This window comes from Pelodiscus sinensis, chromosome 7, assembly GCF_049634645.1.
Source record: "Pelodiscus sinensis isolate JC-2024 chromosome 7, ASM4963464v1, whole genome shotgun sequence".
NCBI classification, from domain to species: Eukaryota; Metazoa; Chordata; order Testudines; family Trionychidae; genus Pelodiscus; species Pelodiscus sinensis.
The window spans coordinates 18,687,865-18,710,554 of record NC_134717.1 but is presented as its reverse complement, the minus strand read 5'-3'; the positions used below and the strand labels follow the sequence as shown (position 1 = coordinate 18,710,554).

At 39.5% G+C, this 22,690-nt stretch overlaps 1 protein-coding gene across 2 annotated transcripts in view; it reads right to left on the bottom strand.

The window, feature by feature from the left end:
* The window catches only part of THSD7B (thrombospondin type 1 domain containing 7B), a 630,645-nt gene that overhangs the window by 267,935 nt on the left and 340,020 nt on the right, over positions 1-22,690 (bottom strand). For both annotated transcript variants that reach the window (XM_075933305.1, XM_075933306.1), the window contains exons 8-10: positions 18,191-18,382; positions 8,050-8,284; positions 5,198-5,313 (exon numbers count right to left, since the gene is read on the bottom strand). In XM_075933305.1, coding sequence (XP_075789420.1) covers positions 5,198-5,313; positions 8,050-8,284; positions 18,191-18,382 — 543 coding nt within the window. The remainder of the gene's footprint in view (positions 1-5,197; positions 5,314-8,049; positions 8,285-18,190; positions 18,383-22,690) is intronic.

The window sequence follows — 22,690 nt, the reverse complement described above, 5'->3', positions numbered from 1 at the left end:
CCCTTCAACCAGACCCCTGCATTGGAGGTAATGGAGAAACTTATAGTAGTATGTTGTCATCCTCCGTAAGGAAAAGCAGAGAAGGGGATTAGGCGTACATTTTACCAGTGAGTTTCAAAGATATTTGCTGACAGAAAAGAATGGTGAGACTGAGGAAATTTGGGTTCTGTTCCATCTCTGGTCAGGAGTTTTCTCTAGTGGGCCCAGAGAGTTCTGCCCATTCCCCCTGAACTGTCCACATCTCTTCCAACCTATCCTAGTCTTGTATCTTCCCCACCTCCTTGACTCTTTGCTCCAGTCCTATTCTTCTTGCCCTAGTCTTCCCCTAGGTGTCCAAGTCTCAATCTTCATCTACACTCCATTCTACTCCCCACCTCTCCCCATCCTCTCGTGTAATCCCAGTCTCCTTGCCTAGCCAGTCCCAGCTCCTCCCCGCCACTGATTACCAGTCTTAGTCTCTCTTTCTGAGACTGTCATCCAGTCTGAGACTACTCCTCCCTCCACCTCATTGCCCCAGTCTGCCCTTTCCATGGCTACTTGACCAGTTTCTTTGCCTCACCAGTCCCAGCTCTTCCCTCATACCTTTGCTTCTAGAAAGTTGTTTTCCCTCCATCTGTTCCTAAGTCTCCCCCCACAGCTCCTCATATAAATGCATTGATCACTTTCCAAGCCACCCAACCTGTTCTCCCCACGCATTTCCTACACCAGCTCTCAATCCTACTCTCCTTGCCCAAGTACTTCCAGGCTCCTCTCCCTCTGCTAACCCCACCTATAAGAAAATAAAACCTAGACATAGCATCTAAGAAGAAAAATGTTCTGACATTATCCAAGCTTTGTTCCAATTGGTTTTAAATCTGGTGTAAATTACTGTTGAAATAAATGTGATCAGCTACAGACTGAATCTCCCTGGTCTGACAGCTTCTGTGATCTGGCATGATTTCATTTTAGTTAACTGGATGTCCACTTATCATGGGTGTAGTTCCCGTGATCCCATAAAGTTTGTTTACAGCCACCAGTCCTGACTCTCAGTGTTCTGTGCTGTTATTTAGCTCTAATATACCCTTAAATATCTTCTAATAGCCCAGTAAGCAGTGAAAGTGTTGGCAATGCTGCTAGAAAATAATGACCTCCAGCGGTTCAGCAAATTCTCTGGTTCGGCACCAGTCAAGTCCCAAGGGTGCTGGGCTAGAAAAGTTCAACCTGTATTACCTAATCTTTTATGAACAATTGACTAAGTGATTGAACTACTGTGAAATTGCTCATCTTTACTTCTCACAGCCACAGATTGAAACAATGGGGGCATTGCAGACTTAAATTTAGTGACAAAACAACAAAGGGTAGTATGTATGCCCTGAACACACAAAGCCAGGCTGTACTGTGTGATAGCAGTCTTTACACAAGTAATAAAAATCACTAATGCAAAAACTCATGAAATAATCTTACTGTGTTTTCTTATTAATATTACTATTACAGGAGTGAAAATCTTCTTCAGTAAATTAGCCACCTGTAATATAATTTAGGATGTATATCATCATCTTTCATTATTAAAAGACAACTGACAAATATACTTGGTCATTCCTAGCTTTACATCATATCGATTAACACACATATTGTCAGAGTATTCTATATACTCAGGGATGATATCTTCTCAAGAGACAAAAAATGGAAGTCCACTACGAGGTTCAAGAAATGGTAAATAGATCCTGCACTACCAACAGCAACTTTTTTTTTAGGGATGTGACCTTCTCTTTCTAATACCCTCTCCCTTTTTAGGTTCCTGTTGACAGATCACTGAAGCACATCATCTGTGATAAAAGTAGCCATTTCCCAAGTACGAACACCATCCATGTTGAAGATTATGGAATAACTACGGAGGCTGTACATTTTGCAACCTACATTTTATCCCTTCTTGGTTATAATTTTCACTGTCATCATCAAAGACCAATTGCACCAATTATAGAGACAAAGGTGAACAGAAGTCACCTTGGAGTATTTGAAATGGCAGAGAATCAATACATTTACTTGTAACAAATTGCCTTCTTGACTCATCACAGGCATGAGATTCAATTACAATTTTTAAAATTATGTTGTCCATGTGTCTGTGGTTGCCCTAAGACTTATGGGCTGCATCTAGACTAGCAAGTTTTTCCACAAAAGCAGCCACTTTTGCGGAAAAACTTGCCAGCTGTCTACACTGGCCGCTTGAATTTGCGCAAGAACACTGACGACCTAATGTAAGATTGTCAGTGTTCTTGTGCAAATACTATGCTGCTCCTGCTCGGGAAAAAGCCCTCTTGCGCAAATGCGAAAATGCAAATTGCGAAAATGGCGATCGGGGCTTTTTTGCGCAAAACCGCGTCTAGATTGGCACGGACACTTTTCCGCAAAAAGTGCTTTTGCACAAAAGCGTCTGTGCCACTCTACACGCTTTTTTCTGTAAATGCTTTTAACGGAAAAACTTTTCCATTAAAAGCATTTGTGGAAAATCATGCCAGTCTAGATGCAGCCATGGTGTCTAACCAATTCTGAAGCAGTAGCCACTACAATGGCTAGTGCTATACCAAGCAAGCCACACTCAACTGGCCAAATAGCCCTATTGTTCAAGCCAATTAGACCACTCAAAGGGCCAAATAGCCACATGTGGCTAGTGGCTAGCATGTTGGACACCATGGCCTAAGTGCTGTCCATGTTTCTATCATGTCTGATAATCCTTTGCCAAGAGGCTACCTGATGTGTGATAATATTACAAATAGTGAAAATACCAGTTTTTAATATTAGATAGAAAAGCTGGATGCAATTTTACAAGATAAATCACAAACAGCTTAATAGGTAAAACTGAATTTTGCAAGTACAGATTCTCCTAATCTCTGCTACATGTTTCATTTTAAATCTGCAATGCAATACCTTGTCTTGCTTGATCTGTAGTTTAGTTGCTTGCTATCCGCATATTGTTTTCATTAAATAAAACTCTTCTAGGGAAAAAAAGCAAAAAATAAAAACCCTAAAAACTCATGTATGTATAATGGCTTCCAAACTTCAAATCATGTTTGTTTTAACTGCACACTGCAAAGGGGAAAAAATTACAATGCAGCCATATCAATAACAAATCTGCAGGCAACAAACTCCCACAACTGAGAAGTTTTAATTTAGAATTATATTAAAATAATACCAGCACCTAGTAAATTAAATAATTAATGTATTCTCTTTTAATTTTAAAGTATTATTTAATTGGCAATGTAATTTCTCAGGTAATAAACAAAACTAAAATAAACTGCTAATTAAAACAGGATTCTCTGTTATAAAAGCAACTCGTTTACCTATAAAATCTAGACTGGGTCTGGGATGTGGCATCCACTGACAATCTCTGAAGGGCAAGGAGGCTGACAGCAAACACTTCAATCCAAACTGATTCTAAAATACTGCATTGGTCTTAAAAACCACCAATGGATCTCTGAAAATATAGGAAACTGAAGACGCACAGTAACAAAGCTCATTCGCTAAATGAAACTGATAAATGGGGGCTTTATGAACAGTAAAGCCGAGCAGCTGTTTATGCAGGCCTCTGAAAGTTTGAGCCGCAGTCAAATAAATGTTTTCCAATGTACGGATTTAATAGATACCAGGATAGTAGCAATAAAGACTTTCGAAATTACAGACATAGAAATGCCACAGGTTTCAATTTGCAATTTCTCTACTAGGGCATCAGTGATCTATAGGCCTCTCTTAATCACACTGCTCCCTCCCCTCACTTCTCTGCAGGCCTCCCTTAATGCCACTGTCCCCTCTCCACTCTGCAAACCTTCCTCAACTACCTCAGCCCTTCCCCCCCACTAAAAAGCCTCTCTTAAACCACTCTGACCCTTCCCACCAAGCAAGCCTGCCTTGATCCCCATTGTTCTTGCCCCCTCGCCAAGCCGTCCTTAACCCCTACAGTCTTCTCCTCCCTTAACCCCACTACCCCAACAGGAAACAAACAAACCCCATAGTGGTCACTGCTGGCAACAGGCAGTAGTGCAGTTCAATGCCCACACCTCAGATTACCAACAGCAGCAGTCACCGACTGAAGCCAGAACTACTGGATCTGTTGTAGCTCAGCCAAAAACCATGAATAACCAGCATCTCCTCGTGAGATCACAAGCACCCTTGCTTCATCCATCACCTGGCTTCCTCTTACCACTCTGCCACTCTGCCCAATCCTTGTGGGAGCAAGAATTCATGATCTGCACTTGTGGTGGGGATATGCACTTGTGGGGGGATCTTGCTTCTTTCAGAGAGGTCATTCTGTCCCCCCGCACACACTCTGTTTAGTGCTGTCACCTGACCAGACACAGTAGCTATATTCCAGATCCCAAAGCACGTGCTAATTAGGAGTTGTGGTGCTGCACAGCACAACTTCCTGTGTACAAATCAGCCAGTGAAGTCCACTGCATATCACAGAGCCCAATGAGTATAGACAGTGAGAGTTTTAATTGGATACAAAATGTGGGATTGGGCTCATAACAGATAGACATGGAGGTAATTACTCAAATATCAATACAGAGGTAGATTCTCTGAAGTGCCTTCCCTTGGACTGGAGCCCCTAGACTCTTAGACACTTTTGAAAATCTCCCTCTGAAATAGACACATGCTATTTATTGGAAGATGTGAGGGATTATCTAAAACTTTCACATAAGCCTGATGGCAGGTGAAGAGGGGGTGCCTAAGAAAAAATCAAAGTCTACACTTCAGATCTCAGTTGTAATGTTATGAAGCAGTGCTGTCCAGCCAGGTTTGAAAAACTGGGGAATGTAACAGAGCTTTGTTTTAATTAGGGCTTTGATTAAATAGAGCTGACCTGGTTAGAATAAAATATAGGCTTCACTAAATGATTTTGTAATAATGAAGCCTTTTAAAAACATCAACAGGCTCCTTAAACAACAACTTGATTATTACAGAAAGGTTGCTGATCCCTGACCATTCTGCAATTTAATTTTAACCTTAATCCTAAAGTGGTATTGTTTATCTGATCATGTACAAAAGATGAAGACAAGACTTACCCATTTGCTTTTTCATGGATTCATCTAGTCAAGGTAACACATACTATAAATTACACAAATGCCTGTGAAATTTTTTTAGTCTTGAAAATCCATTGCCTGAGGAGGCTGAAGTGAACAGGTTATAGTTAAAATCTTATTCATTCTCATTTTCAGAAGCTTACCGTGTTGGCATGTCATAGGACAGCGTGTCCATTCACTGAAAGGGGTAACAACACAATCTTTTTTACACGGGAGAAGACATGGACGCACTGTTTCAGGTCGGAGGGAATCTGGACACCTATCAATACAATTGTAAATACAAGACATGAGAGTCTCTACAATGTATGTTATTCTCAATAATATGATCATTTTAGCAATCTGAATAATTAGTAGGCTTCACACGGTTGTGGCTGAACTCTACAATGCATATCCAAGAAGCACAGCTAATCAGGTTTACCATCTAGCTTGTTTCTAAACTGAGTTCTGTTCATACTAGGCTATTGTTAGATCCCAGAACACTCCTGGAGGTCTGTGCACAGTTAGTGCAACTGACAACTGGCCTTCAGGTTACTCTAAATTATACGTAGAATTTGGCCCAGCAACGTTCAGCAACCCCAGCTTTAGGAAAATACAGAAGTGACCTAAATCTTATTTGCAAAACCCCCTCCTGACCCACAGTGAGCACACTTCAGGGGGATCCCGGCCAATAGGTCTATGGGAATTTGTGTCTATAATTTTCTAAGCACAGCACTGTATAGTAAATAGATCCCTTTGATTTTGCTTTCAATTTCAGACTCCTAATTTAAAATGAAATCTATTTTCTAATGAAAAAAAAATGGAAACGAGAAGCTCCCTGTTTAACTCAGGAGCAGAAAGGGAAAAGGGCAGTTCTCTTTCTAAGTGAGCAAGTAAAAACAATTAGCCTTTCACAATCTTCATTATTCCCCAGGTAAAAAAATTGCTTGAGAAATAACCATCATCTACCTGAGCACATCCAACCAATAACTACAGGTATATTATTGTACAACTAAAGAAGAAACAAATATCAATCTTAAAATTAGAATTCAGCTAACTGAACTATTCATATATTTTTGTAATTCTTTTATGTTTCAAACAAGGTTTTTAAAAAATAATTACAATGAAAAGCATCAATTCAATAATCATGAATAGTCAAGAAGGGAGAAAGAATTCTCGGCATGCAATGCTTTTTTTCCTTTCATTACATATGTAAGTCACTGCAATCTTATTTTTTTTATACCCTGTTTTCAGTGGCTTTCAGTTTCTTAAAGATTGTGTGCAATGTTTCAGTCCCATTTCTTCAAATAACTGGAGGAGGGAGGAGAGGGATAAAAAATGCAGTTTGCTAACACATAAAGATTATTTATTTAGATAAATTAATCCTGTTCCTGAAGCTAGTTTACTACTGTTATAGCAGCTTTAAGTTAGGATTTTTCTTGTTAGGTTAATTTTAATAAACAACTATATTCTGAAAAATAAATTAAAAACTAGACATTATTCTGCCATATTGCTATCATTATGGTCTCAAAATTCACTGTATTAGTGCCATGAGCCCTAATTGTGTCAAGAACTTCCACATAGGTGAAGCAACCCAAACATGTGGCATTCACTACTGGATCAGGGCTCAAAATCACTATGTTTTACAGAATACTGTCCCTTTCCTTTCTAGAAACATCAGGCTAATATAATCTCCTATCACCTCTATTATACTACTATCATTTTTGGAGTGCCACTAGTTACTTCTTTACTTCTGACACAGTGACCATTCTTTCTTGAATTAAGAAATTGCTTTTTATGGTTCTCAGAGAGGTTTGGTTTTGCTTCTTTAATTTAATTTGGTTGAGACAGGGGCTTGCCATTGTAAATCACACTGAAGACCACAATAAAGAGGAACAGAATCATCCTAGTGGGATCCTCCTTCTTGGCTCAATGACTTCCAGATCCGTTCCATTACACTTCACAAATAGAATGTTAATGTAACAATAAAATTACATTTGAAAATGCAGGGGAGTGCTGAATTCTGACGATCCCAGGGCATGCAATAAATTTATAATTCTGTCATACTACAATCCAAGACATTTCTATATTAAAACTCCCTCTTTCCTCATCCGCTAGTTTCATCCTCCCATTGTAGCCAAGATTATGTTTTCTCATTTGTGCTCTATTTCCGCTTAGCTAGTATGCTCAGGATGGGGGAAAATAACTATTTTACACGTTGTACGGCACCACAAATGGTCCGACTTAATGGTGATAAACTTACAGTGGCTTAATAGGCATTAGACATTCTCTTCTTTGCTCAATTAATCTCAATAACCTCAAGAATTTTAATTAACTTTACTGAAGTGACCACAGTCTTCCCATATTTAGTAGGATTGCTTTGAGATATACAATAAGATTTAAAATGAGGCTGTAAGTAATAAACTATCACTTGATCTTTTTATACTGTAGAAAATACTTGTGTGTCTCATATCCAGATTAGTAAAACAAAGTAGAAGCTCAGGATATAAACAGTGCTAAATAAATGGCTCGAGTGTGTTTATTGAAATAGGAACACAAATCAACTGAATAATATATATTAAACATGCAGCCCCACCTATTCAAAATGCAAACATATGAACTGTTTTTTATTAACAAGAGTTTGTTAAAATTAGGTCAGTAACTTATGTTCAGTTCCAGATTGTATTTTCATCACAACTTCCTTGCAGCAAAGACATTTGCAAAAATTCAGAACAAAAAACATAGATGAGCCATTGTAAATTTTTTCAGCCACTGGGGGAAAAAAACCTGAATTGTGACCCACACACTATTATATTTACAAATAAAACTGGCTTATCCAGTTATCTAAAAGGATCCTCTCTCAGCATCTGGAAAATAAAGCCAGCAATAAAAACACTTTCATAGCTTTGGTTTTCCCAAAACACAAATTAATGTTTGCATTTTTAATATATTGTAACCACAAATAATGATTCCAGAAATGCAATCAAAGCTGCATCTTCAAGAACCTTTCTTGTAATACCTTTTATTTGTAACTTGGCCAAAATTATTCTTCATACAAAAGACTTTCCTTGTTTGTATGCCAACGCCACAAGTAGCTTCTCCGTTCCATGTAATGGTAGCATTGAGGGCAGTTACTAAAGTGTCTTCCGAACAAGAACCCCATGGGGATGTTTCCCAGTAGAGCTGTGTGCAAATATTCTCATTACATAAACGATATTCCTGTAGCGCCTGATGAGGAGGACAGGGTTTCCCTCCTGAAAGTAGTGAAAAGAATAATATATTTATACCTGTAAATTAATTAACTGGGAGAATATTGTGGAAATGATAAGTGAAAGAATGACAGACAGACAGAAAGATTTTTATGGCTATAGTAACAGCTATAATTCAGAAATGCTGCTTCCCCACTAAATTAGCCCTGCACAACATTGAATTCAGACAAACACACAATGGAAACAGAAATGTGTGAAGTAGATTTCCAATTTACTATGCCGCTGCTACCATTTGTAGGCTAATTGATACCATTTAAATGCCAGTATCACCTGGCTTTCAAACAACTTTATTTAAATAATTACCTTTTATAGAATGTTCATTCTGTAACAGATACAGCAATTTCCTGCCATATCGTTGGGAGACTGATAAAATACACCCTGGTGTTCACACCACCACACAATAGTATAACAGTATTTGAAGAAGGTTATGCCTTCTGAGATATAATTTAAAAACTCATAACTTTCTAATCCATAATATTACAGGGAAAATGAACATAGCAACTTTGCATCTAAAGCTATGAACATAAACTAAAATCATGACTGAAGTACGTTTCCCATATGAGGCTGGAGAATGGCTAAACCTATTCCTCAGAGACAAAGGGAAAGCTGATGCCACAGCCATATGTCAATAAGGCTGATGGTCCATTACCGGCTAAATGGCCATTTTTTAAAACAAGACACAGGCATCTACTTTTTAGCAAAGAAACAATATGTAGTTCTTCAAGAAAGTGTCTGTCATCTTCTCCCACTGGAAAAGCTTCTCCAAGGGGGAACAGGAGTATAAAATGAAGTGACAGACACCCCAAAACACCACCAAGGCTGGCTTTACCATAAGGCGAACTAAGGCGGCTGCCTCAGCTACCAGGACCCACTAGGCGCCACTAGAATCCAGGGTGTAGAAAATTGTGTTTGCATCTGGTGCATATGTATTCTCTCTGCTGCAGATGCACAGAGATGGTGGAGTGATGTGCTGGAGGAAGGAGGGCACGAGACATAACAGGCAGGCAGGAGAAAAGGTGAGAGGGAATAACAGAAAGCAACACGAGCTGCAGAGAGAGAGAGGAGGAGGAGCCTCTTATGTACTTCTCTAGCACCCCCAGGAGCCTGGACTGATTAACGCCAGCTTCTCAGGGAGCTTCCTTTTTCCTGCCGCTTCCCACTTGAGGAGAACAAGCAGTCAACTGAAGTAGTAGTAGCCAGTTAGGCCCTTAAGATGCTGATATCTTCCCTCACTCAGGCCCTGCTACCAGCCTGCTTATTTGTCCCCTTCAACTGAGCGTTGAGAGCCACTGCAGCTGGCACAGAACAGCAGTCATGAGTGAAAGAAGAAAACACCCCTCTGGGGCAGCATTCAGAAAAAGAAAGAAAGCAAAGGAAGCTTTTCTATCTAAGCAGGAAGGAGCTCTCCTGAGATACATAGACACAAATGTTCATGGTGAGCCTTCCGGCCCCAGTGAGGATGTGAGTGGTGAGGAGATGCCTGATCTTCCAGTTAGTCAGAGTGCAGGTGACCTGGCAGCTACTGCAGCATCTATATCTCCATCTCAAATAGATGTAACCATGCACATTCCCAAAGAAAAATGTAGATCAGAGAAAAGCATGGTGGAGAAGTAAAAAACAGCTGCTGCTGAGTTTAGTTCCTTAAGTCTAGGTGGTCCAGGACTGTGGACTCACTTGAGCAGTAGCCTGAGGGACTTACTTGCTGAGGGCCATACAGTACAAAGGGAAAACTTCGTGTTCCCCAAAGACAATGAAAATAGAATTTTCCATCCAATACATTACTGGCATGAAATCCCCAATGGTGTCAAAGTGGAGAGGCCACTGCTTATGTACTCATAAACCCAGAATGTTGCACTGTTTTTGTTGCAAACTCTTCCAATCTAATGTTCCAGCCACACTGGGTTCTACAGGAACAATGGACTGCAAAAATCTGTTGAGAAATCTGGCATGCCACGAGAAGGCAGCAGATCACCAAAGAGCATTCCATAGGTGGAAAGAACTTGAGATGAGACTGAGGTTAAAGGCCGCCATAGATGATCAACATCAAGAGAAGATTGCATCAGAGTCTCTTTACTGGCAAAATGTTCTGAAAAGGCTCATTGCCATTTTGAGAATGCTTGCTATCCAAAACCTAGCACTGCGTGGCACGTCAGATCTACTGTATGTGCCAAACAATGGAAACTTCCTTAAAATTGTGGAGCTGATGGCTGAGTTTTGTGCTGTACTCAAAGAGCATCTAAGAAGAGTCACCACCCAAGAAATGTAAATACCCCACTACCTTGGAAAAACAATTCAAAATGAGATCATACAGTTACTGGCAACAAAAGTCAAACAGAAGATTGTGGCAGATCTGAAGTCAGCAAGATATTACTCTGTTATTCTGGACTGCACACCTGACATCAGCCGTACAGAACAAATGACTTTAATGGTGCATTTTGTAACAAGAACAGAATCTAGTGAAAATGTCCCTGCAATGGTGACTGTCAGAGAGCATTTTCTAGAATTTATTGACACTGATGATACTACAAGAGCTGGTATGACAAACATGCTTCTTAAAAAGCTAGAAGATACAGGAATTGCTATAGCTGACATGAGAGGTCAGGGCTACGATAATGGTGCCAACATGAGAGGAAAGAACAGAGGAGTGCGGACATGGATCCGAGAGTTAAACCCTCAAGCTTTTTTTGTCCCATGCAGTTCTCATTCAATGAACTTGGTGATCAGTGATGCAGCATCAGCTTCTAGTGAGGCTGCTGAATTCTTTAATGTAATTCAAAGCATTTTTCTCTGCATCAACTCATCGATGGCAAATTTTGAAGCAACATGAGGGAACATCCTCTCTGACACTGAAACCACCGAGTGCCACACAATGGGAAAGTCGAGTGGCGGTGATAAAGCCTAACACGCACCAAACTGGGAAGATAGATGATGCCACAGTTGCCATTATGGAGGATAATGCTATGACAGGAACTGTTCTTGGGAGAACAGTGGCAGAGGGAAATGGAATCACCAGAAACATACATAACTTCAAATTTCTGTGTGGCTTAGTGTTGTGGCATGTCATACTGTTTGAAATAAATGTTGTAAGCAAGAGACTCCAAGGTGTTGACCATGATATATCTGGAGCAATGGAACAACTGGACTAAGCAAAGTCATACCTACAGTCTTACCGGCCAGATGAGGGATTTCAAAACATTCTGAAGAGTGTATAGAAGTTGGCAGAGGAACTTCACACTGAAGCTATTTTCCCACCCATTCAAGAATACAAGAGTCACCAAAGAAGAAGACATTTTGATTACAAGGCATGGCATAATCCCATAAGAGATTCCAAACAACAATTCAAAGTTGAATTCTTTAACCAGGTGCTAGATTGTGCAATACAGTCAGTTGAAGAATGTTTCATGCAGCTCAAGGAACACAGCAGTATATTTGGGATGTTTTATGATATTCCAAAACTCCTCACTATACCTAAAGAAGACCTACACCAGCAATGCAGGGCACTAGAGACAGTGTTGACACATGATGACATGCTGATATTGATGTGAATGATTTAACAACCTACACCCCATCATCAATCACAGCCTGGACCATTCTACATGACAGATCCATTTCCTGGATACCACAGTAGAAATCACCAATGGTAAATTAGACACCAGTCTCTACAGAAAACCCACCGACTCATACAGTTACCTTCATGCCTCCAGCTCCCATCCAGAACACACCATACGATCCATCATCTATAGCCACGCCCTTCGATACAATCGCATCTGCTCTAATCCCACTGACAGAGATCAGAAACTTCCGGATCTCTACCAAGCATTTATAAACCTCAACTACCCACCCGGAAAAATAAAAAAACAAATTGAAAGAGCCAGATGAATACCCAGAAACCATCTACTTCAAGATAGACCCAAGAAAACCAACAATAGAGCACCATTTGTCATTCCCTACAGCCCCCAACTTAAATCCGTCCAACACATTATCAATAAACTACAACCTATACTGGAACAAGATACTAAACTCCAAGAGGCTCTGGGAGACAGACCCAGAGTCTCCTATAGACAGCCACCTAACCTCAAGATGATTCTTACTAACAACCACAGGACATACCCCACTAACACCAACCCTGGAACTTTCCCTTGCAACAAACCCTGTTGCCAGCTTTGTCCACATGTTCACTCTGCTGATACCATTATTGGACCTAACCAATTGAGTTATAAGATCAAGAACACATATGCCTGCTCATCCAGAAATATAATTTATGCTATCGTGTGCCGACAATGTCCGTCTGCTATGTACATTGGACACACATCTCAGACACTTCGCCAAAGAATCAATTCACGCAAAATAGATATTAGACAGAATCACAAAGAAAAAAGTTTCTTGCCATTTCAACCAGAAAGAGCACTGTCTCAACAACCTGATTACCTGCATCCTGCTTCAAAGACCTTTTACACCAGACTTGAAAGAGAATCCTCTGAACTGTCATTCATGCTTAAATATGACACTTTACAGGTAGGTCTTAACAAAGACACTAATTACCTTACTCATTACAAAAATAGCTTCTCCAATTATCACCTCTAATATCATTAGCTCACAGACATTTATCTCCCCCCGACATTCCCCTTCTGTTCTGAAATTTGATTTGTCCTTTTCATATGTGTTCATTTTTTTGATTGTATCCTTTGGTATATATGGTTGTGCCAATTTTCTTCCACAATTTGATATGAGGAAGTAGGTCTGACCCACGAAAGCTCATCACCTAATAAACCATCTTGTTAGTCTTTAAAGGGATACATAGTCCTGTTTTTGTTTCAGTTACACCAGACTACAGCACTAATTCGAACTAACTTAATTTGAACTAGGCGTTAGTCCTCATAGAATGAGGTTTACCTAGTTCGAATTAAGCACTCTGCTAGTTCAAATTAAGTTCGAACTAGTGGTTTGCATGTATAGACGCTATGAAAGTTAATTCGAACTAACGGCTGTTAGTTTGAATTAACTTTGTAGTGCAGACATACTCTAACATGGCTACATATCTATTACTGGACCAAACCATGTAAGTTATATGATCAAGAACACATATTCCTGTTCATCGAGAAATATAATTTATGTCATCATGTGTTAACAGTGTCCTTCTGCCATGTATATTGGACAGACTTCTCAGACACTTCGTCATAGAATTAATGCCCACAAGTCAGACATCAGACATCTTCACAAGGAAAAACCAGTTGCTTTTCATTTCAGCCTACCTGGACATAGTCTTAATGACTTTACTACATGCATCTTACTTCAAAGAGACTTTAACACCAGATTACAGAGGAAAACTTCAGAATTTTCTTTCATCCTTAAATTTGACACTTTATGAACGGGCGTTAACAAAGATGCTAATTACCTTAACCATTACAAAGATAGCTTCCCACTTATCACCCCTGATTAGCCATTCATTGACTCAAATAGCTATTTCCTCCCTCGCTCCTCCTCACCCTACCTTCTGTACTATATCTGATTTGTCAGTTTAATAATGTTTTCACTTTTTTCATTGTGTTCCTTTGGTATATATGGTCATGCCAATTCTCTTCCAGAATATTATCTGAGGAAATGGGTCTGGCCCACAAAAGCTCATCACCTATTAAACCATCTTGTTAGTCTTTAAAGTTCTACATAGTTTTTCCTTTTGTTTTAGCAAGATCAGACTAACACGGGTACCTCTCTATTACTAAATAACAGACAATACATTCATCAAGATATTAAGCACCAGAATGTCCTATTGTATTCAAAGGTAATTGGGGGCAAGCAACATATCTCAAGAGATGCTGTCATGTTACTGGATTTTAATGTGAGCAGGCAGATTACTGTTGCACCCACTATTGTGTATTTACCCAAATTTGGTGCAAAGTGGGCCATGTAAGGTATCAAATGAAAGCTTATGCTATGCTTATTCTATCTATGCAACTCATATATGTGTATGATTTTAATATGTAAATTTATTAATATGGGCTCTGTACGTATATTTTAAATGTTCTGCGTCTAGGAGACAGCAATAGGCCTTGATAACCTATTGTGAGGAATGGTTATTTAGTAAATAGCATAGACAAAGGCTATCAAGATTGCCAATAATCACTTGAGGAATGCGTCTGGGAACTTGCAGACCAGCAAGTATATCATGGCTACTCGCATGAAGGACACGGATAGGTCATTTGATCATGTGATTAGCTCCTGTTTGGGAGGTACTCATGAGAACAATGAAATTCCCTCCACACGGGCAAGATTATAAAAGTATCTTGAGGGTGCCTCCATTTTGTCTTCACTTTTGCCTTTTGCTCCAGAAGCACCACTGGTTAGGACAGAGGCCCCAGAACGTTTTGTTGACCCATCCTGACACCAAATGCACTCCAGAGACTTTTAAGCTAGCAATTTGTTTGTACATCTCTGCTTAATGCCTGCATCAAGAACTTGGGGATTGATGTATGTAATATATTCTCTTTAACATCTTACTCTCAACCCTCTTCTTACTTTTAGTAATAAGCCATTAGATTTTAGACTCTAAAGGATTGGCACAGCATGCTCTTTTGGATAAGTTTTGAGGTATAAATTGTCCTGGGACTGTGGCTGGTCTTTTGGGACTGGGAGAACGTGTTCAGAATTGGTGAGATTTGTTTTTATAACCTCTTGCTTGTGTAATGTGTGGTGCGGGTTGTGCAGGGAACGCTGGTGCGTCTAAGGGGTTTTGCTTCTGAGACTTCCTGCTGGCAAGAGTGGCAGCTGAAGTGCTCTGTGTGACTCGTTTGGTGTTTTATATAGGAGAACTCCAGGCTTGGGCTGTAAGTAGCACTGGTTCTGAGCAATGCACCCTGATTTGACCCTTTCAGTAGTGCCCAGATCAACCTGGTATATTACAATGCTCAACATTTTGCAGATCTGAGCCTTTTCAGAATTGTGGTCCCAATCAATACCATAGAAAAAAGATCATTTGGAGTTCACTGACACATGCACCACTGCAGCTGAGCCACTGTAGCTCTTCAGTGAAGATGCTACCTACACTGATAAGAGCGATTCTCCCTTCACCATAGGTATTCAGCTATACCATGGAATCTCTATGGATAAAAATTTCATTCTTGATGAAAATTATAGTAGTAGAAATATATTGCAGAGAAAGCAAATGAAATGATAAATTAAACAGGAATAAGTCACCAGGACCGTATAGTAGTCACAAAAACCTTCTGGGGGAACTTAAATATGAAATTGAAGAACTTCTAATTATAATATGTAATCTATTGTTTAAAACACCTTCAGTAACAGATGACTAGAGAACAGCTAACTTGGTGCTAATGTTTTTAAATGGTTTCAGAGGCAGTCCTAGCAATTTCAGATTGGTAAGAATAACTTCAATACCAGGCAAACTGTTGTGAAGAACAGAATTATCAGACACATAGATCAACTTATAGGGAGAAGAACTTTTTGTAAATAGAAATCAGGTCTCACCAATCTATTAGTATTCTTTGAGGGAGCCATCAAGCATGTAGATGAGGGTGATCGAACGGCCATACTGGGTCAGAACAAAGATCTATCTAGCCCAGTATTCTGTCTTCTGACAGTAGCCAATGCCAAATGTCCAAGAGGGAGTGAACAGAACAGGGAATCTTCACATGATCCCTCTCATGTCATCTATTTCCAGCCCCTGACAAACAGAAGCTAGGGACACCATTCCTACCCATTCTTGCTAATAAGTATTGATGGACCTAACCTCCATGAACTTATCTAGTTCTTTTTTTGAATCCTGTTTAAGTCCTAGCCCTCATAATATCCTCTGGCAAGGATTTCCACAAGCTGACTTGTGTGCTGCATGAAGAAAAACTTTGTTGTAGTTTTAAACCTGCTACCTATTTCATTTGGTGACCTCTAGTTCTTATGTTATGGGAACAAGTAAATACTTTTTCCTTATTCACTTTCTCCATACCAGTCACAATTTTATAGACCTCTATCATACCCCCGTCCCTTGTCTCCTCTTTTCAAAGTTGAAAAGTCCCAGTCTTTTTAGTCTCTCTTCATATGGGACCCATTTCAAACCCTAATAATTTTTGTTGCTCTTTTGTGAATCTTTTTCAATGCCAATATATATATATTTGGAGATGAGACTACTGCATCTTTATGCAGTATTCAAGATGTGGACGTACCATTGATGTATATAGAGGCAATAAGATATTCTCTGTCTTATTCTCTATCCCTTTTTTTTCTAATGATTCCTAATATTCTGTTTGCTTTTTTAACCGCTGCTGCAAATACATGAAATACATGCTATCCCTGAAAGTACATGGCCAATTTTTGGAGAGAGATAAATAGCGAGGATCCAACAACACTCTGTACTGGGACAAGGGCAGTTTAGCATACTTATAAATGATCTGGAACAAAGGGTAGAAAAAGTGAGATAACAAAGTTTGTCACAGGACAGTTAATTCCAAAGCAGACCAGAGTGACTAGGCAACAAAATGGCAGATTAAATATAGTGAAACATCCTCACAGCCTGAGCTCCAGTATCCAAAGTCAGCTGGCATTCACCAGCCTTGGGTTTTTCTTTGCTGTGCAGACATATCCTCTGAGTAAATTTCTCAGACACGAAGGAAAAGCTCTGTGTAAGATTGAAAGCTTGTCTTTCTCATGTTGGTCCAATACAAAAATATTGCCTCACCCACTTTGTCTCTCTAAAATCACATTCTTGTCCTTCCCCCAAGTATTTATTTTTTCCAGTATTTTGATATTGTACAGTTTATTGTTTTAATAATTTTTGAGAATGTTCAGGAAGATGTGGCTTTTGATTGTTATTCATGTTTTATTTCTGTTTAAGAAATTCTGACTCTTCGGTTCTAAGCATTTCATTTCTATTTTGGGCTTTCAAACTATATATTCTTGAGATTATAAAGCTGGAGGAATGGCATGTGCATTTTCTTTCAAATTAACAATTCTGGTTTTTATTTTGCTTTTGAAATTTCACATCTATCTTGTTTACATTTCAGAACACATTGTAACCTTAATGAAAAATATGCAACTTTATTTTTTGTTATTGTAATGGCTGAGAAACAATAAAGGTAATTTTTAGAACATGGACGAGGCCTTACGGAGCTGAGTCAAAATGCTGAGCCAGCACTTTTTAAATCTGTGATATCTGATGGGATACTGACCATTTTTTTAAATGATTCTGGTATTTTCCAGATTTTCATTGTATAGAGAACAGCAGTGGCCTGATCCTCATCACTGATCTGCACATGCTAAAGCCAAGAAATTTGAATGAACTATGTGCTTGAGAAGAAGCCTTTGTACAAAACTGTAGCCAAACAGGAGTGTTACTGTGTCTAATGTATTTGTCAATATAGATCCAGAGGAAGGGCTGGAAAGCTATTTACATACTCTTGTCTAAAATTCAAGAACCTGGAGTACATTTCATAAGTCTAATGTATTACATGTTTTTGTTTTTATACTATGTGATTTTACACATCTTTCTGTTCTCTCCTGGACTGGAACTAATATACTTCTATATAATTAGCCAGGTATTGAGAGTTTGTGCCATATATTTATTTTGTATCTATCTCTACTCCTCTTTCAGTGAATCCCCAGATGGTGAATCCCCAGATGGTGCCCTTTTTAAATCAATAGAGTTATGACAATTTTCACTAGCTAAAAAATTGTCCTTTAAAAATCAGATAATCCACAGAATAAAATGTAATAAATAACTTCCATTAAAACATAGCTATATTGACAGTGGGTATGATCTATCAGCATAGAGGTTAATCTTTGCACAGAGCTTTGTAGGAACAAAGATTCATCTGAGTGCAAATTATTGGTTAGGACTATAATATTGGTGTTTGGGCCTTATCCAAATATGGTTCTACTCACCCTCCCCTGGAAGTGCCAAGGTAGATCTAGTTCTGCTTTGCTTCCCCTCTGCATTTTTACTGGAACATGAGTGGGAACAAGATGACCATTCTGACCAGTCACTAATGACACAGTCCATTGCACACGGTAGTTCACAAACCATTGTTTCAGGATGGGGAAACTCTGAGCAAAGGGTAGGTGACACCTCTTCACCTATAACAAAAAAAGACAAAATTAAGCATAGAAAAGTGGGGTGAGTTTGGGATCATTTTCAATATGTTCTAATTGCATATACAATGATAAACATCCACACAAGGAAATTAGGTCGGTATAATTACGTTCCTCAGGCATGTGAAATATCAACACCTCTCAGCAACATAGTTAAACCAACCTAAGCCTGGGTGCAGACAGCATTAGGTCAACAGGAGAATTGTCCCATTGACCTAGGTATTGCATCCAGAGGAAGAGTAGAGTACCTACATTGATAAAAGAACCCCTCCCTCAGTGTATGTAGCAACTCCACTGAAATGCTATAGCTGCACTGCTGCAGTGTTTGAAGTACAGACATGCCTAAAACAGTCTTAAAACATGTATACACTTATGGAACTGTATGCAAAAAACTGCTGAACAGGATTTCAGGCTTGATAAGAAAGCACTAAAAGCATTTGACATTATATAAAGCAAAACAAAAATGTATTTTAAGCCTGATATTTGATCTACAAACTTAGGCCAACTTCAGGGGAATTGAGAATACTACTAATAATGAAGCCTTTCAGATTTATAAAAATCGAGATGATAGCAATCATGAGGGAATGAAATGCACAACCTTTTGATAGAACAATACCAAATCAGTTATTACCAGAGCCCCATATTTACCAAATTTTTTTAGGTATAGAATCTGAATCCAGCAATGTAAATTAAACATGCTCCAATGATTATTTTCTTGCTCACACAAACTAGGGAGCTGATGTTTTGCAACCTCTGCAGGAGCCTAGGCATAATGAGTGTCATGCCAGTTCCTGGAGTACTTCTCACTCAGATCTTAGGAGAGATAGGCTATGCCTACACTATTAACCTTACAGCAGCACAGCTGCACTAATGCAGTAGTGGTCTCCCATACAGTCACTCGATGTCAATGGGAGAGAGCTCTGCCATTGGCATAATTAAACCACCTCCAAGTAATGGCAAGAGAATGTCTCCCAGGCCTGCACTTCTGTTGTTTCAGGAATGTGTTTTTTCACAACCCTGAATGACATGAGTTTTACCAACAAAAGTGCAAGTGCAGACATAGCTTAAACAAACAGAGCAGCTGGATTTCACACAGTCAAGGAGAAAGACTGTGCTAGGGACTCCAAGGGTGTGTCTAGACTACATGCCTCCTTCGACGGAGGCATGTAGATTAGCCAGATCGGAAGAGGGAAATGAAGCCGCGATTAAAATAATCGCGGCTTCATTTAAATTTAAATGGCTGCCCCGATCTGCCGATCAGCTGTTTGTCGGCAGATCGGGGCAGTCTGGACGCGACGCGCCGACAAAGAAGCCTTTCTTCATCGGCACAGGTAAGCCTCGTGAAACCAGGTTTACCTGTGTCGATCAAGAAAGGCTTCTTTGTCGGCGCGTCGCGTCCAGACTGCCCCGATCTGCCGACAAACAGCTGATCGGCAGATCGGGGCAGCCATTTAAATTTAAATGAAGCCGCGATTATTTTAATCGCGGCTTCATTTCCCTCTTCCGATCTGGCTAATCTACATGCCTCCGTCGAAGGAGGAATGTAGTCTAGACACACCCCAAGAGAACATGAACAAATGTGGGACCCTTTACAGTAATGCCAAGATTGTAATCCCTGTGACAGGAAATTGACAGAGCAATGTAAAGAAAACATGGGAGAAATGAGAGTGAAAAAGCATGGTTGAAAAAGCAGAAGTTTAAGACCAGAAATAGTAGGCAAGGGAAGTCTATGGAGATGTGTGAAAAACAGGAAGAAGAGGGCTGACAGAACTGAATTGTTAAAGCATAGAGTCAAATTGTGACCTCACTAAAGTCAGCAATAGTTTTGCCATTTTCTTCAGTGGGGCTAGGATTTCATTCAAAACGTAGAACGCTGGCTATGACAGTATGTGATGAAAACCCCAACAAAGCACACAAAGAAAAAATAATCAAGAAGGAAACATGTTTTATGTTCAGTTAATTTATTTCTTTTACAAAGATTTTCATAACCTCAGTGTCAAGCAACAGCATTTCATGATATAAAAAGTTACAACTTAGAACAAAATGAGATCATAACAAATCTCTAAGACAGAAGCAAATTTAGGGCAATGATGAGAGATTTTGCTGCAGGTAACAGAGAGGAGAGATAGATTATATGGTCCATTTAGGCTCAACGCAAATCAAGAGGGTGTATTTTTGCCTCCCACCCCAATCCTGGGGCTTTCCAGGGTCACTGATGCCCAGCTGCTCTTGGCATGACAGCTGAGGATAGCAGAAACATTGTGATACTCTTCTAGGCACACCTCATTTGTTTCCAGAACTTCCAGAATTTCTCATTTCCAGAATGCCTCTTACTTGAGAGAAATTGAGGGTGGAATGCAGCTGCTACATCAGTACTGTAAGGGGTAAATTGAGGCAGTCCGTGGTATTTTGCTAAGAACCCCTATTCAATCCTAAATTTGAGGCAGGCTTGGGAGCAACACAGCACAGGCCGCTAACATGACCCTGATTACCCTGGCAACCACATCCCAAGGGGCTGCATTCAGATAAGCCACTGGCTGGTAATAAACTTTGTTTAAATTAACGAGTGTAAGTTGTACTTACTGTCTTCCTTTAATCCTAGATAATGAACCTGGGACTACTCAAGGACCATGGTGATATCATCTCATAGTAGACACATCATAATTTTAATTTTCAAAGCTACCATTAAATGTCTTATGTTTATGTTAGCTTATTTAGCTTGTTAGGGATAACTACCTGTATTACTGATAAACTGTTAATTGGCGATGAGCGGAGATGCTATGTAATCTCTCGTAGTTTATTGGCTTACGTGCTCATTCCATTTTGCTGCCAGACCTAGCAAATCACTTCCCCTCCATCCACTGCTGCCTATATGATCTTTTGTAATGTTTTGATTAAGCAGTGTTCACCAGGCTAACCCCTGGGTGTCACTCCACCAGCGCTGAGTGTGTAATAAATCCTCTGACTTGTTTTCACCTGCACCCAGACTGTCCAAAATTATTCCCTACAGTTCTACCACAATGAGGGAATGACACAAAGGGGAGGATCCCCAGATAGCTAGTTAAGCTAGCTTTCCAGCCACTTTACACTTCTGGTATGATGCAAAGCAGCTGGATCATAAAAATCTATATTGAGACTACCACAAATCCCCTTTTCAATATGCATCTCCTTACCAATTGTTGCTTTTTTCCTAAAGCAAGGTAAAACAAATGAATAGCTTCAGCTGAAAAATAGTTGAGCAGAATTTCCTAACACATTTATTTATAAAACATTGCTATACAAAGCTTATAGGAATTGCCAACAGTCCATATGACACTGAAATATGCCTTCCTGCAGACATGATTTGTTGTTGATGGAACTTTTCTCACAAAATATAATCATAAGTGGATTTAAAATTAGTGTGGTTAGCTTTGCTGAATCATTCCCGTCAAATTTTTCCAGACCCTCCTGTATAATGGTATGAATGGATATGGGTGTGTATATAAAATACATAGGTAGGCAGGCATACAGACAAAATTTGAAAGCTTCAGGGAGGTAGCCGAGTTAGTCTGTACAGAATAAACTTAAAAAACAACAAAAAGTCTGGTAGCAGATGATATCATGATCTTTGGAGAGCACAGCCTACTTCTTCAGATGACCAAAGTGTTGGATATGCAGAATCAAAAATAAATAGGAATGGGGGGGGGGAGAGAATAATGGAAGGGGGGAGAGGAGGCAATGGGTATATAAATATCAAAGGAAAAGCTGAACAGTAACTGTTAAATCACTCCCATATCTGAATTTCTTAAAGCTCAACTCCAGCTCTTTATCAGTAACAATCTTACGCTGACTGTTACATCTTTCACCTTTAGGATAACTGCAAAGCTTTTCTTTTAGGTTTCCTCACCTCAAATGTATCTAGGAAAAACACAAAGGACTATCTATGCCTAATTAGAAGTAGGGAAAACATTAAAGTTTAGAATGCCCACTGCAGAAGAAAGCTGGCTTCTCCCCACTTCACATTGTATGGGAGTTGTGTCTATCACAAGGCAGCTGAGGATGCAATTATAACTAAGAGGGTAGAAATCTCTGTTGCTTTTGAAAGACAACATAAATATACCAGGGAGTAAATAAGTCTGGCAAGGCTACTAGTGAGGCTGCTTAAAGCTGTCAATAGCATCACTGTAGTATCTGCATTCATATCCCTCAATAAGGACAGACTCATTGCCCTTGAGGTAAAAATAAAATATTTCCAAGCATATTATGAGAAGTAATACAGAATTTAGCAGGCCATGAGACTGCAAGAGATGTATA